The sequence below is a fragment of the Populus euphratica genome, unplaced genomic scaffold (genome assembly GCF_000495115.2).
Source record: "Populus euphratica unplaced genomic scaffold, PopEup_1.0 scaffold498.1, whole genome shotgun sequence".
In the NCBI taxonomy this organism is placed as follows: domain Eukaryota; kingdom Viridiplantae; phylum Streptophyta; class Magnoliopsida; order Malpighiales; family Salicaceae; genus Populus; species Populus euphratica.
The window spans coordinates 235,210-252,265 of NW_011500124.1; the positions used below are offsets into that span (position 1 = coordinate 235,210).

General features: G+C 30.0%; 1 protein-coding gene across 6 annotated transcripts; it reads left to right on the plus strand.

The window, feature by feature from the left end:
- The first annotated feature begins 6,914 nt into the window (after positions 1–6,914).
- Positions 6,915–15,488, plus strand: LOC105110205 (protein bem46-like). 6 transcript variants are annotated; one of them, XM_011005166.1, is made up of 9 exons: positions 6,915–7,405; positions 7,645–7,680; positions 7,807–7,885; positions 8,025–8,079; positions 8,174–8,290; positions 13,574–13,738; positions 14,123–14,366; positions 15,028–15,040; positions 15,159–15,488. In XM_011005166.1, the coding sequence occupies exons 1-9, from the start codon at positions 7,168–7,170 to the stop codon at positions 15,169–15,171; spliced, it is 960 nt and encodes a 319-aa protein (XP_011003468.1). In that variant the 5' UTR covers positions 6,915–7,167; the 3' UTR covers positions 15,172–15,488. The 6 variants fall into 6 exon arrangements, with proteins under 6 accessions (XP_011003468.1, XP_011003469.1, XP_011003467.1 ...); XM_011005167.1 differs by having other exon boundaries at positions 15,165–15,488; XM_011005165.1 differs by lacking the exon at positions 15,028–15,040.
- The last annotated feature ends 1,568 nt before the right edge of the window (positions 15,489–17,056 follow it).

Here is a 17,056-nt window from a genome sequence, read left to right on the forward strand (position 1 = left end):
AATATATCAGCTCTCATGGAAGTCATTCATATATGCAAATTAGTGCATTCATGAGAATATAATTGGATTTGGCGTGGGTGGAAGAATTTTTTTCCTATCAAGCTTGGGATGGGCTCAGTGACTCTTCATTAATAAAAATATGATATTTTATAATTACAATTAATAGTTAATAGTTAATCCATAATAAGAATTAAATGTCAAATCCATATAAATATTAACTTTTATAATAACTCTCATACACAGTTAAATATCAATAATCAAACTATAAAAAATAAATTTATTTTAAATGATCAATTATTTTGGAAATTGTTGACCCCACATATAATTTGAGTTCAATATGCTATTTGTTCTTCGTTTTTTTCTTTTAATATGAAGAAATCACAATTAGAAATTGAATTTGGAATAGAGGGAGACGGCTTGCAAATTAAATGGAATGTAGGAATCTTTACTTGGCTTTATTAAGTTTGAAAAGAAAAGATATGCAAATAAATTAATCTAGATAAAATATAAAAAAACAATAATGAAAATGTAGGAAAAGTTGTAAAAGAAAACAAGAAAAAGAAAGACAATGGATAAAGAATAAGATAAATAAATAAAAAATCATGTATATAAGGATAATCATCATTTTTAGTAATTGAATGATCTTTTCATGATGTTATAGAGGTTAAACAATAATTCATAACCCTATATAAACAACTTAAAATAGATAAGGAGTTTACACTGAAAAAAATAAAAATCTAACACAACATGAATTTCTAAATATGCATGTCTCCTTCCTCAAAGTTATATGAATCCTAACTAATTTGTAATACTTGCCAATTCAATATGTTAGGACTCGTATTTCTAATAGGAGTTAATCTTTTAATCATTCATGTCAATCTCTTATCTTTATTGTCGGTTGTCTTTTCTTGATTGATCATTTTTTTATAGGCATAGAGTGTGAGTGATTATTATATATAAATTTGATTCTTCAAGGCAAGTTCTTATTGGGTTAAGTTTTAAACCATTCAAATCCGATTTTAGCATATCTTGAAAGGTGTTTACATCAATAAGCTTATTCAAAATATTTGGATCAAGGTGAATTTTAAGGAGGATACATCAACAAGTGAAGATCATATTTTAGTTAATTTAACATATGTGCAAAGGGGGCATGATCTATCTACAACATGGTCCTAATTATTTAACAATGGTGAACTAATTAATTATGGCATTAAAGGCGGTTTTGAGCTTACTTTTTCTAATGAACAATCTTACTCTAACAAATATTATTTTTTATATGACTATTGGATCAAACTAAAATTCTATTAGAAATTTGAAGAGTTATTATTTTTCCTAATGTACCTTAATGCTTTCCTCTTTAGTTCTTTTAAAATAAAAAACAATAAAAAATTTCAGTTTTATAACATCCAATCAATAGAATTTAAGGCACATGACAATAAAAAAAAATATGATAACAAAACTAAAAATGAACACAAAAATGAAAACAACAACAAAATTCAAGAATTGACTTTATATAATTTGAAAACTAGTGTAGACTCAAACAATCTGAATTCAATTATAAACAAATAATTACATACTAATTAGATCCAAGTTGAAATAAAAACTAATATGACACTTGAAATCATGACTTCAACAAATAATACCAAATAATAAAACAACCAATTCAGAAGAATCTATAATGTAATTTTCTCAAGTACCAAATTAAGAATGGTAAATTTCAATTTAATGATAGTAACAAAAACTTATAATTTTAGCTTCTTCTTTTTTTAATATACTACTTCGGTTGTATGTAAATTTGATAATAAACTTTGTTTTTTATATTATCTGTAGCAATTCAATAATTGAGAAACAATGAAAAAATTCAAAGATAAATAGATAAATAAAAATTTATTTTAGATTCTTGCTCTAATACAAACCAATGTAAACTCAAAGATAAGAACCATTGAACCCATAAAAAAGATAGGGATAACCTAAGAAAACACAAGTCAAATTGATAGGAAACTTGACCCAATGATTATTTAAATTAAGAAATCAAAGTTATTAGATGAAAAACCCCAACTAAATGATTAAAAATAATTAAAAAAAACTAGAAGTATAAACAAGAACACTACAAAAACAGTTAATCTTTGATAAGTCCTAAAGAGTTGGATGAAGGACAAAGAGAGAATGAGTAACCTCGCACACACATAATATTATTTCTGAATAAAACCAAGTCTTCCTTAAAAAACATAAATATAAACTAAATAATCCTATTTATACTAGGTAAAACATCCTAAACAAGATTGGGAAAATAACAACAGAAAATTAAAATAAAATAGAAAAAATAATAGTAAATTAACTAGAAAAATAATATAATTCTTGCACAATAACTTCAAGGCTTTGTTGGATAAGAGAATTATACTTAGCATAAAATTATGCATTATAATAAATAAGTCCAAAACTATTTTTAATGTCCTTGAATAATAAAAAAACCTTGTCAAAGATAAAATTCATAAAACAAAAGAAAATACAAGTTATTGCTAACTTTTCCTGTGTTGCAAAGGTTGCCAATTGCTTCAAACCTAATATGATCTCCTTTCTTTACATGAATCACATTAATTAAAGCTTGTTTATTTTTTATTGAAGTTTTAAAACTTGTTTTAGCCCAAATATCTTGAATAAGCTCATTGAATGTTTCTTTAATTTTTTTGACTTTTGACCTTATAATTGGCCAAATTAGCACCTCTATAATTCAAGATTTTGGTATATTTTCTTTTTTTTTTTCTAAATATTTAAGTTAGCCATTTTTTTGGAAATAGAACTTTCCTTCCACCTTTATAACTTGATGCAATTATTATTATCTTGAGATAATTATTTTATTACTACTTTAAATTACTTTTTAATTATTTTTCTTTTCATTTTAAATTCACCCTTCACTTTACCTAAAATATTTAAAACAAAATACTTGAGATTTGAAACATTATATTTTACTTTTGTTAGTGAGTATTGTTTTCATTCTTTATGAGTAAAAAATCTTGTTAAAGTGTAAATAACATTATAACCACAGGGATATTCAATTGTGAGCTTTTGTATGAACTTATGTGTTTAGATTTTAGTCTTAATCATGTTAAAAAAACCATATATGTTTGGAATTTGAGATTTTAAAAAAGGTAACTTAGATTTTGACCCTAAATAGATTTTGACCCTGAAAATATAAAAAAGGTTGGGTAGGTTTTAATCTTTATCCCTTGAAAAAGATTGGTTAGGTTTCAATTTTAAGCCTGAGAAAAATATCGGTTAGATTTTAAACCTAAGAAAAATATTGGTTAGGTTTCAATGTTAAGCCTAAAAAAATCATGTTTATTAAGATTTGAATCTTGAATCTTTTAAGAAAAATCTGTTTTTTTTAAAAAAAGATTTGAATCTTGAATCTTTTAAGAAAGATCTGTTTTTTTTTTTAAATCTGGTTGTAAAAGGTGTGGCCTCACTTGTGAAATAGATCATAAGTGATAATAGAACCTCAAAAATCTATTTAGAAAATGAAATAGTTAGTGTTTAGTCACAATAAAATCCATGTGTAATCTCTCTTCCATTACATATTTATTTTTTTCTTTATTATTGCTATGAGATTACCTTATATTTGTGTGTTGACTTGAGATTAGAAAGGGTTTGGGAGTGCTATTAAGTTCATTGTGTTAGTTTGAAAACAAAAAAGAAAATTATGAAGTTAGTTTTTAAAACACTTAATCACCCATTCTTAGGTGTTTTAAGATTTCATTTATTGAATCACTGATTAAATATATTTTAAGATATTTCAAGTCTCATAACTTTATATATCTGTTTGTATAATGAACTTTCACAAGTTTTTTTTTTAATATTTTTTTGTCATATGTACTCTACTTGCAATGATTTAAAGGTATGTATATATTAATCCAATTTTAATGTGTTTTGATGCATGAAAGATCTTTCCAACATGTATGACTTGAAATTATCACTTGGAGGTTGGAAATTCATATCTTGAGAAATATGAAATAGAATTCAAGAATAAAAAATGCTATATAATATAGACAAAAGCTAAAAAAAACAAAAAACAATCATATAAAGTTAAACTTTTACGAGCGAAAGTTTTATGAACCCTAAATTCACAGTTTTTATTTTCTTAAAATAAATCTAATAATTTTAGCCTCTCAAGGAGGTTTAGAAAACTTATCTTTACTAGCAAACAAAATTAGAATCTAAAAGTATAAATAAAAAATACATAATATACAAAACAAAACAACAAATCTAAAAAGATTAATGAAAAATAACAAAATTGGCTCAAACAAAATCTTTTGAGCATAATTTCAAGAGATTAGGACAGTGAACGATAAAAAAATTTGAGTCCTTTTATGGAATTGGATATCAAGAATCTCTTTCAAAAACTTAAGTCCAATCCAATAGTCAAATTTTTGTTATGACCTATTTTAGCCATTACTCTAGTTTGGCACGATTAGACCTCTTTTTGAGTCTATATCTATTCCACTAGTTTATAAAAAAGTATTTAGTAAGTTATCTATGTGATTAATTGTGACAAATACTTATCTAAATATGTAAAGTCTTATTTTTATAAACCTAGATACATCACTATTCTTTTTATATAGTCTAAGATTGCCAGGCATTCCTTTGAATTAAAAAAAATTAAATTAAATTCTTTTATTAAATATAGAGATATTAATGAGTTTTTTTCTTTTTAAAAAACATTTCCCAATATATTTATAACTGACTATTTTTATTATAATAAAAGTTAAATGGTGTGAGGAAATCACTATATATTAAGAGACAATACTATAGATTGTAATAATGGTTTCATTTTCATTTTCTTATCTTATCTTTTTGCGAGATATTTCTTTGGTTGTTTGTATTTTTTCTTTCTTTTCTCTCTCTTATCAACTAAAGTGTATAATTGTTCTCTTTCTTTGTTGTTTGTCAAATCAGACATGTTTACTAAACCTAAGTAAACTTGGGTAAGATATGTTTACCAGAGACAAATACCTTGGATGTGACATGGTTGTAAACTTGGGTAAGATATGTTTACCAGACACAAACACCTTGGATGTGACATGGTTGTTGTTATTGTTGTTATTGTTGTTATTAATATAATTATTATTGTTGTTGTTGTTGTTGTTCAAGTAAATTTGGGTCTCACAACCTTGCTTGATCCAAGTATTATTATATAGACTATTTTTATTTTTATTCTTATTCTTATTCTTATTGTTATTCTAATTCTTTTTATTTTTATTGTTATTATTGTTCAAGTAAATTTGGATCTGACAACCTTGCGTGATCCAAGTACGAGACCTAAGTCTTTTAGGTCTAGTTTAACTGCTAGACCCAAGTCGTTTGGGTCTAGCGAGCATGATTGTCAGACCTAAAAAAACTTCAAGTACAAACCAAATTACTAATCAAAATCAAAGGAGAAGACATGTTATAAGTTTCAGTTAAGTTATATATTCCTACAAGTGTGAAAAAATAAAATTCTTTAGACATTTTTTCTTTATAAAATCTGAATAAAAAATAACTTCAAGGGATTTATTTCTTTTCAAAGTCCTTTTAAATTGATTAAGAATTTATTATAATATGTGAATAAAATTACGTAATAACAATATGATAGTAATTATATTGATACACACATCATGAATTCGCCAAAAATCTCTTGTATTTTACAAATATTAAAATTCTTACATGTGTTAAATTAGAAAAAAAAATCAATTAAGCATCTTATATAATAAGTTTATGTAATATATCTTCAAGAATAGAACAAAAAATTAAAGCATCAACACTAAAAACACTAAAAATACATGAAATGAAAATGCTTGATAATTATTATATTATGATAGATAGTTATTATTTTATAATAATATAGCAAAACATAATCACGAACTTTGATTGTAATGTTTAATAAGTTCAGATATATTATTCTAGGTGTATTTGAAATAGTAGTAGTGATTATGTTTTTAAAATTATTTTGATATTAAAATATTAAAATAATTTAAAAATAAAAAAATTTAAGCAATTTCCTTTTTAAATTTTAAAAAACGCCTTTTGCAGTTCCAAATAGCCCCCATTATCTGTTTATAAGGTTTTAAGCGTTGCCACGAGGAAAAACTACTATTGCGGAGGGGGTAAAAATAATGAGAGCTGCGTGGTACGATACTACTACGAAAGATGCAGTGAATCCTGATTCCAAAGAATTTAGGCACACATTTTAAATTAAACATTATCTAATAAATTCTAAATTTTCATTAATGAACTGAAACAAAAAAAAAAACACTGTTATCATTCATGATTTTATACATAATTGTTTTTTAAGTTATACATGATGTGCAAAGAATTTGCACTGATCTTTTAAATATTCATTTGTATAAATATTAATAAAATAAAATCTAATAAATTATTATTATTATTAATAACTTAAATTGTTACTAATCAATTAAAAAAATAAAATCCTTCCAACTATACACAACAAAACATATATTAAAAAGAATACACTCTTACCTCGTAAGTGTTACTTTTGTTTCTAAATTATTTAAAATGATTTATAATATAATTCTCACACCAATAAATAATAAAATTTTGAATTTATTTATATATTTTATTTTAGTTTTAGGAAGAGAATGCTTTATATTGAGATTTTGTTTAGTATTATCGTAATTATTATTTTTTAAAGTGATTTTTTAAATACATTAAATTATATTTTTTATTTTTTAAAATTTATTTTAATATTAATACATTAAAAAATATTAAAGGATAAAAAATAATTTGAAATAATAAAATAATAATTATTTTAAAAATTTGTAAATGATATTTTTAAAACGCAAAAATAAGTAAACTCTTATAATTAACGGCCATGAAGCTAGTATAGAAGTTAAATTAAAAAAGGAAGAAGCATGCTTTAGCTGAGATGAAGGGATGAAACAGTTGGGTTCTCTCCATTACGGAGGACCCCACACCCAGACTGTCCAATTCATATCTTTCTTCCCCAAATACCAAAAGAGGTGGATTGATTGATTCGACTCGCTGACTCGACCCCAACAATTTTTTTTTTTTAATTTCAAATCAAATCATAAAACTAAGCAGCACCCATCTCCCTCACTCTCCACACAGAAAAAGAGACTGTCAAATCAAAACGACAAGAGCAATAGTGTGCCAATGGTGTCGTACGTAAGCGCGTTGCTGTACGGAGTGGGAGGCATAGTAGTAGCAGGGATGGCTCTGCTTGTAGCCTTTCAAGAGAAGCTCGTCTACGTCCCGGTCTTACCCGGTCTCACTAAATCCTACTCGATCACTCCTGCTCGACTCCGTCTCCTTTACGAGGACGTTTGGCTCCGATCCTCCGATGGCGTCCGCCTTCACGCTTGGTTCATTAAGTTCCTCCCTGAATGCAGAGGTCACGACTCCGTTATTCATTTCGTTTAACTCAGCTAGGGTTTACATAAAGGGAAATGAAATTCGAATTTAATTTTGACCTTTTTGTTGACCTTGAATCTGCTAGAGCTCAATTAGTGAAAGGATTAATTAACTCTTTATATAAACTGGAAATAGGTCGAGCGTAAGTTTGATGTAGATCCGTTGATAATTTAATTTTGAGTTTCCAAAACTCAGATGCTAATATTGATGGTTTTGCAGGTCCAACTGTCCTGTTTTTCCAAGAGAATGCTGGAAGTATCCTTATCATTATAAGCCCTGCATTATGTTTGTTGTAATTGTCTCTTGTCCTGGGTTCCTTCAGTTTTTGTTATTTTGCTTATTGGCTGGCTGAAACTATAGGCCTTAACTATTAACCTTCAGACATTGCTCATCGTCTTGAAATGGTCCGCATAATGATTCAGAGGTTGCAGTACAACGTGTTCATGCTTTCATATCGAGGGTATGCATTTCCTGATCAAGTGCTTGAGTTTTTGCGTCATTCCATATTTCTTTTTGTTTATATCTCAATGGTAATTGCTGTATTCTTGCTGCTTTTCTGAGTGGAAACAAATGCTTCATCATTTCCTTTATCTAAACAGTTATGGAGCAAGTGATGGATATCCTTCGCAGCATGGAATTGCAAAAGATGCTCAGGTGTGGTTCTCAACTCTTTCATTTCATCTCCCAATGCGTATCGTGCAGCCTATAGCCATGTTCTTATTTTGCATGTTTTTCTTTTTTTGGGCAGGCTGCTCTGGATCATCTTTCACAGAGGACTGACATTGACACATCTAGAATAGTCGTGTTTGGGCGGTCACTTGGGGGTGCAGTTGGGGCTCTGCTCACCAAAAACAACCCCAATAAGGTACCAGATAGTTCTGTTAGTACAATATGCATTGTATTTCTGGAGTTCAAAATCTTGTTTATGGTTTTTTCATAATTAAACATGTTTTTTGTCTACACCTGTCACAACTTCATGTATTTTGTTGATGAGTCTTCCAGGTCACTTGCATTGTGCTTTTTAGTTTACACAAATTTTGATGGTATGGTCTTTTGTTAGTCATCTTGCGGTGGATGCTTTGTGTGTTTGTCTGAGTGAAGGAGAAAGAAAGGGTGTTTGTTATTTGAAACCATTAGAATTTGTGAAGTTAATTGTGGAGCCTTTAATGTGACTTATAATGAATCAATGAGCCTCAAAAGAAAATAGCTTGGAGTTGTACTGAACAATACTAGTGGGGTCTTTCCTTTTTAGATTTATTGTAGTAAGCTCAAAATCTGTAAGCTCAAAATCTGTGATCTTCAACTACTAGTAGCTGTACTTTTATATGAGTAGAGTACAAAGTGGTTTAGTTGGAGCCTCATTGTAGGTCTTAAATTGGCATTGCCATGCATATGGTTCTTAAATGGATATTCTTTTATTCACATAAAGCCAACCTCGTAGGTTTGCTCATTCTAAAGCACTTTTGATACTCAACCCTTTAATTCAACTTTTTACTCAACTTCTTACTATCCTGTCAGTTAGGGGAGAAATTAAGCAATTAATCGAGATTGATAGCCAAGAAATATCAAATAGATATATTTGTCATGCATGCCATGTGTATCTATAATTACTGGCAATAAAGGGAAGGGAATCAAGTACATGCAAACTTTTTTGTTTTACATGTACAATTTTGTATATTTAAAAAAAGGAGGTTTGGATATATTTTTGAGAAGTTGAGGTAACTAAGTATTGTTAGCCCTTATAAAATCAAGGGAGTGGAAAAAAATGAGAGAGAAAAGGAGAATTCAACAGAAAATATTGTCCTTTGTCATGAGTTTTTGTATTAGATTTAATATGTTTCTACAATACAAGTGTATATGTGCTACTCCTTGTACATATAAAAAAAATACAGAAAAAAAATGTCTCAAATAGAATTAGGCAAGTACAAAAAAGTAAAAATATATCTTCTTGTATGGTTAGGAGGTCTATTGGGCCTCCTTATTAGTATTGGCTCTTATCGCCCACAACCAACTCAGATTGAAAAAAAGACAATGGGTAGAGCTTAATGCTTTGGTGAGAACATTAGCTATCTAATCACCAATGTCAATAAACTGAACTTGTAATTCCTTTTTCGCAACCATATCACAAACAAATTGAAAATCAATTTCAACATGTTTCATGTGTGAATGAAAAACTGGATTAACTATGAGTTAAGTTGCTCCATGATTATCACACTCTATGATAGGGGGAAAAGGGGACAAACAACGATGTTTAGACAAAAAAGAGAAGAGCCATCATAACTCAACAATAACATTAGAAATAGTCTTATATTGAACCTTCATAAAAGATTGAACAACCTTTTTTTCCTTACTAGACTTCCAAGAGAGAAGGTTATGACAAGATAAGTAGCATAAGCACTTGTAGACTTTTGATAATTAACATTACCAGCTCAAACAAAGTTACTAAAGCCATGTAGATGATCATAAGAGGTGGTAAAAGATAAGTCAAACAAAGTTACTAAAGCCATGTAGTTGATCATAAGAGGTGGTAAAAGATAAGTCAAAATGAGACGTACCATGAACATAACATATGTTTAACCACAAACTAATGGTCCTCAGATTGAGCATGAACTAACAAATTATTTGGCCATGTAAAAGTAAGATACTGAAGAGCTCTAATCACCTGACAATATAAAGTAGGGTCAGGGTAAGCAAAACCATCGTTAGAGGTGTTAGAAAGACAAGAACCAACAACAATCACTGTGGAAACTAATTGACATTGGGTCATGCTAACCTTGTACACAATGTCCAAGGCATAGAGAGACTAGGAGAAGGATAGGCATGGAGAAGTATATTGTACCTCAATACCAAGAAAGTAACTCATAAGGTCCAAATCTTGAATAGATAATTCTGTAGTGAGATGAACAAGCAACTAAGTTACATAAAAAAGATCATTACTTGTGACAAGAATATCATCTACATAAACCATAATATAGATGCAAATAGTTGAGAATTGGTATATAAAAGTGATGTGTTAGTTTGACACTTGTGAAAGCCAAGACCCCACAAGAATTGGGGTAGCTGATGGAATCATGCACATGGTGATTGTTCAAGTCCATGGAGAGATTTGTGAAATTTGCATACATGAAAAGGAAGGTGAGGATTAACAAAACATGAAGGCTGCTGCATGTAAACATTAGTGTCAATAAAACCATTAAGGCATTATGAACATCCAAATGATGAATATGCTAACCTTGGGAAATATCAATAGCGAAAATTGTCTAAATTGTAGTCATCAAAGTTAGTGCCATCCTATTGATAATATCCTTTGGCTACCAGCCAAGCTTTATAGAATTCAATGGATCCATTAACTTTCTATTTAATCTTGCACGCTCACTTGCAACCAGTAACATTATTAGGGGGATCAAAAGGAATCAAAGACTAGGTGTGATTGCGTGGACCAATGCATCAATTTTTGCAGTTGTTGCTGCTCTTGGTATTATTTGGCTGCTGTGTAACAAGTAGGTTTGGATAAAAAGGGTGAAACAACTTTGGTCAAGGAAAGATGCGAGACAAGAAAGTGTTTGGGTTGATGTCAATGAAGGGTCATAAGGAAAGTACAAATAAAGTATTATTTAGTGGGAGATTCATTGGAGAAGATGAACTGGGGTAGTTGTTATTTGTGACAATGTTGGGACCAACAATAATGGATAGAGTCTAGAGGTAGATGGATGGTACAAGATAACACAAGACTGTTGAAGTTGGTGAGAATGATAAAGGGATCGAAAATGGAGTAGCACGAGGAGTCCCATAACTAGGAGATGAAGTGGAAAGAGGTGACGTAGAGGATGAGATAATAAAATGAGGTAATATGAAAGGCACGACATGAGAATGCTAATCCATTGAGAACTAACAACAAGAGGACAAAAAGGCAAGGACTGTGATGGCAAAGAGGAAACTAGTGAAATGGACTTGGCATAAGGAAAGGAAGATACATGGAACATACAATGATGGATGCCTTAGACACGAAGAGTAGAGATATCCGTGCAACAATATTTAATGTGATCCAAACTATAACCAAGGAAGATAGACGGGATAGAGCAAACATCAAGTTTATGTTTATTGTATGAATTTAAAAACGAGAAGCGTAAACAACTAAAAACCTTTAAAATGGTTAGGTTGTAGTTTGAAAAGTTTTGAAAAAGAAGATTGATGCTGAAGAATTTGTGTAAGAGGTAAGCGATTCAATAAAATGATATTGGCTTAGGAAGAAATCTGACGAGCCTTATTAATGCAAGATGCGAGAGTATGGATGACCAAGACATTGATACTAGACCTGTGGGTAGTTCTTGCGATAGAGAACTCTTGAGAACTAGAGAAAGGGTTAGTACTAAAGCTAATGTAAACCATCTTTAATTGTGCTGGACAAGAGGATGCCTATGAAAACTTGATCTGGACAAGATAAAAGTGACTATGAAATTAAAAAAAACATCATTATCTATAACAAATTGTCGGGATCAAGAATGTGTAAAAAAGAAAATTTTTGGGAATGTTGAGTTATGTGAATTGAAGTATAGCCACTTACTGCAAGTTGGTTGAAGCTAGTGTAGGATTCCACATGAGTGAGTCCAAGAATATTTGATGTGACATGATTTGTTGCCTGGGTATCAAGATGCCATGATTGATCATGATTTGAAGAGTGACTGGTTAAAGCAGTGTTGGCTGAAGGTATAGGCCTAAAATTGAAGATTCCGAAGAGTTTCCTCTTAGGAGAGAACCAATACTCGAAAAGCGGAAAGAACATGATAGGGCAATATGATAATAGTTATTGTATATTTGGACTAGGTTTGGATGGCATGCCATGGTTGATTCCAACTTAATTCATTCCCCAACTATTTTTTTTTTCTTTCTATTTTGGCAACCTCACTAATTTCTGCCATGCTTCTTTGTTGAAAAGACCATTTTGACCAGACAAGGAACTGAGGTTAAAGTTGTTATCTCTATAAATAGAAGTGGACTGTCTAACAATGCCAGTGTAAGGGGTAGTCATGTCATCAACAGACATGGATCCAATGGAGAGCATAGAAAAGTCATCAATGTGAAAGAATTCATAGGTCAAGAGTAAACTATGCAATTTTAAGAAGGTAACAAGTTTGAATTGAGCTGTTAGAGTGGTTACTAAGCCCTTGAACTTTAATCGTAGATCTTTGAACATATACAAGTTAAAATATGTGAGAGCGTGTGGTTTACAAATTGCTGTCAAATCATCACTATATTATGTTCCTTGTCATAGTTCAAGAAGGCTTGACTGAAAGGCAAGAGAGATCATCCAAGGAAGTCATGGATGCTATTGAGCAAAAGCTTTGATACCATATAAAATTAAGAGAATGGAAGAGAGAAGGAAAATTCAGCAAAAAATATAATGTCACTTGTCATAAGTTTTTGTTTTAGATTCATTGTGTTTCTTTATAAATAGGAAAAATACAAAACATGAAAAGCATGTCTCCTTGTATGGCTAGGAAGTCTTCTGAGCTTACTAGAATTGGGCTATAGCCATGGTTAAAATTGATTAGTAGCTTGTTCAAGTTGAAGGCAGTGCAAGGAAGTTTTAGCATATACATGCAATGACATGCGTTAAAGATATTCTAATATACAAGTTTTGACATATATTTCATTGTCTGAGCCTTAAAAAAGAAAGGGAGGAACCAAAATTGTGGTTTCTAGAAAAAATTTCACCAGATAATGGGAAGAGACTTTTGGTTTTGATTTATCATATTCTCTTGTTTTGGTAGACATATCACCTTAACTAGAATGTAAATTTTTTTTGCAAATATTCGTTGACCGTCCAATTCACATTCTAGCTGCTAGTTAAGATGCAGATTATGAGTAATGGCTAGGACAGCTGTTTATTCTTCTTATTTGTATTTTGCTTTCACCTTGCATTTCTTTCTAGTTTGAAATGTGATATTCTTAATATGTTAATTTACTGTCTTTCTTTTCCATCTACACTATTCATTTCATTAACATTAAAGAAACCATACACACTTATCACTCATCTTGGTTACTTTTGATTGAACGGAATTTATTCACTCTCTCTGTTGGAGTTCTTCAAACTATTAGGTAATATTATTTTTTCGGTCATCATCTTTTATTGGCTTTATCATTTCAGGTTGCTGCATTGATCTTGGAGAACACTTTTACATCTATTCTAGACATGGCAGGAGTTCTACTGCCCTTCCTAAAGTGGTTTATTGGAGGCACGAGTTCAAAAGGGCCTAAACTTCTTAATTTTCTTGTACGTTCTCCATGGAGTACCATTGACATTGTTGGCCAGGTGAGATCAAATGTTGGTGGAATCTCATGCTTTCAATTATTGATTATTTATGAATGCAAAGCACTTTTGCATTTTAAAATGATTGGAATACCATGTCAATCTCTTGTTGATACCCATAGCATGTTTCTATATCTTCTATTATTCGAGAATGTATATTTGTGAGTTATAGGCAGAACTGCCCCCCTTGCTTCTCTTTGGTTTGTGAAAGAATTAAAGCGCATGTGCCAATCTTGTGTGATTTGCCTATACAACATAGCTTGTTGAAGTTGAACTAGCTATTTTCAAAATTGCGTTTCTGGAAATGGAAATTACAGTTCATTGATGCTTTTCTACCCTTTTAATTTCCTCTATCTGTTCATCATGGATTGACCTTCTTAATTGCAGATTAATCAGCCAATTCTTTTTCTTTCTGGATTGCAAGATGAAATGGTTCCTCCATCACATATGCAAATGCTCTACACTAAAGTAGCTTCTCATAATAGGGAATGCATCTTTGTGGAGTTTCCTAATGGCATGCATATGGACACTTGGCTTGCTGGTGGTGATCACTACTGGAGAACTATTCAGCAGTTTATTGAAAACCATGTTCCAGAGATAAAGGAACATGAATCATCCCATGATGACAAAGGTGATTCTTTTTCTTCCTGAAATCTTATGAAATTATGTCTTGAAAAAATCCCCTTTAAAGTAATTGCTGAAGGAAAAACAGGGATCTAAATCATATTTGCTTGGATGGAATTTGCCCCCTGATTTGGGCTCTTTTAGTCTTCTTCTGTTACATCATTTGACGCTTCTGTTTTTGGATGACCCAATGTTTGGACTCTTAGGCATCATGGGAGACAGCCTGCATTTCTCTTTAGCTTTTCCTTTTTGTTGCCCTTGACAACCATTATAACTAATCTCTTGTAAACAAAAGATAATCTACAGGTTTTCAAGTTCTAATACTTCAATGAACTGCTCAGCTTGTATTCAATTGACATGTCTTTTTCCTTCCATAGGCAATTTCATTTTTTGCAGACATTGTTTACATGACAAACTACTGGATGTATTGTACTCTTGTATTTCTCCCTTTGCATGGCAATCCTCCTTGACAACCTATTTATGTTGTATTACACATTTCAGTGTTATTATAAGACCTCTCTTGTTATGGCATGTGGAATAACCAGCTTTAGAATCTGAGTTACGATAAAGATATTTACCACTGCCGTGATGGCCCAAGTTCAACTCACTGCCCAAACTCACCTCCTTTATTTACTTTTTGACGAGCTTCCTTGTATTTCTGCTTCCAGATACTGTGGGGAGGTGACTTCATTTAGAATTTTGAGATGTTATAAATAATTTTGAGATGTTATAAATTGGCTCATGACAGCGACTTGAACTCTGAAGTATTGGTACCTTTTTTTTTCTTTTTTCCTTGAAGTTGCAGCAATTAAAAGCTCTTTGTGATGAATTCCGCTCACTGAATAGTGAAATCACTTCAAGGCATTATGGTTGTCTTTGAGATTTTTGTTGGTTTTACAAGCTTCAGCAGATGTTTAGAAAATATAAACGCCCATGGGTATACTGTACACCATCTGATACATCTCCTTAGCTAGTGAATTCTGACCGGTTCTGATTGTATGAAAGAAATCTCCGAAAATTGAAATAAATTCTTGGAGTTCATATGCTGGACTCGTGTGTTTCCTAGCAGTTTTTACTTTGACATTCTACGTCTTTTGAAGTTTCCTCAATACTAATTATTATTTGCATTGCTTGGTACGCCTAATCTTAACCTGCCCTTGATCACCACTTCAGGGTGAGAACTGATGATGTTATGCTGCATGTCGATAGATGGACCTCTATCAGTAAGAGTAACTAGACTAGTTTATGATGCAGCCCACAATTCCAAGAGTAGAATTAATGATTGAATGCAAGTTCTTATGCTTTTTAATGATTTGGAGTGACTATGCAGTGGATAAAAGTAGCAAAACTGTGAAGAAAACAGTTCAAAGAGTTTAGTATATTGGAATTAAGAAATCAGAGGGAAAGGAAGGAGAGAAGAATAAAAAGAAACAACAACGGGGTTGTTCGATACCCAATTTTGTTTTTCTTATTTTTGTTATGGTAAAATAAAAAAATTATTTCTTGTGTGTGTCTATATATTGACAGATATGTGAAGAAAAATTTTGTATATAAACTTTATTTAATTTAGGTAATATATTATTAGTTAAATTGTAAAACTAATAATTAAGAAAGGATGGCATCAAAGGGCTGGCATGGAAGTTGTGGTAGTGACTATGATAATTGTTAATTTGATGTTAATATCATAATGGCTATAGTCATATTAAATTGACAATTGTTATTTGAGTAGTGATATAATTAAAAGATTGATTTTTTTTTTTTAATGTAAGAATATTAAAGTAATAAATAACTTTGTAAGACCGGATCGAACCATAGAAAAGTTAATTATATAAATTATAAATAACAATAACAACAATAATAATAATAATAAAAAATTAAAGAGGATTTTAAGATGTAAAATTAATGTGAAGATTAAACAGTAATAAAAACAAATACCAAGATTAGAGGATTCATTAATGATATTTTAAATAAGTATAGTATAAATTTTTTTTATTAATCAATTGAAAATTACATACAAAAAAGGTTCTAATATGAACATTTATCATTAATAGTTTATTATTAATTGTTAACATGATCATATTAATTATTTTATTTAACATCAAAATTTTAAATATTATCAGGAATTTATGATGTTAACTTATGTTAACAATAAATCAAGTTCCTTTCATAGCATAAGTATAGGTTATACCATACAGTTGGGTTATGAGAGTGCCAAGCATTTGTTGTATTAAGTGTTATATAACATAAATCTAGATTAATCATTTAACAAGCAAGGTGTTAAGAATTAATAAGATAAAAATGATAAGACATGTTAATAGCAAGTTGTTTAGGATATAAACATTGAAGTCCCTATTAAGTTTATATTATACATATTCTTATACTATTAGTGTAATCTTTTTATATTGATATAATAAACTTAACTAAACATAATGAAAAAGAGAAACATAAATAAACAAGATAAAAATATAAATAAGTTATAAGTTAACTAAGTAAAGTAAGGAAAGGAAATGAAAAGTATAAACAAAAGATTAATTAAAGTAAAATTTAAGCATTATAAAATAACATAAGAACATAAGTATAGTAAAGAAAATAAAAAGGATGAACAAGAGATTAAGAAAAATATAACATGAAATAAAACTTAAACATTACAAAAATATAAAGAAAGAAACAAAGAGCATGATCTTGATTTGAAAACTA

Excerpts from the sequence above, each read along its gene's own strand:
- LOC105110205 (XM_011005164.1), top strand. The coding sequence starts at position 7,168 with ATGGTGTCGTACGTAAGCGCGTTGCTGTACGGAGTGGGAGGCATAGTA. Across the intron at positions 7,681-7,806 it reads TTTCCAAGAGAATGCTGGAA|ACATTGCTCATCGTCTTGAA; the intron begins GTATCCTTATCA and ends ATTAACCTTCAG. Across the intron at positions 7,886-8,024 it reads TTCATGCTTTCATATCGAGG|TTATGGAGCAAGTGATGGAT; the intron begins GTATGCATTTCC and ends TTATCTAAACAG.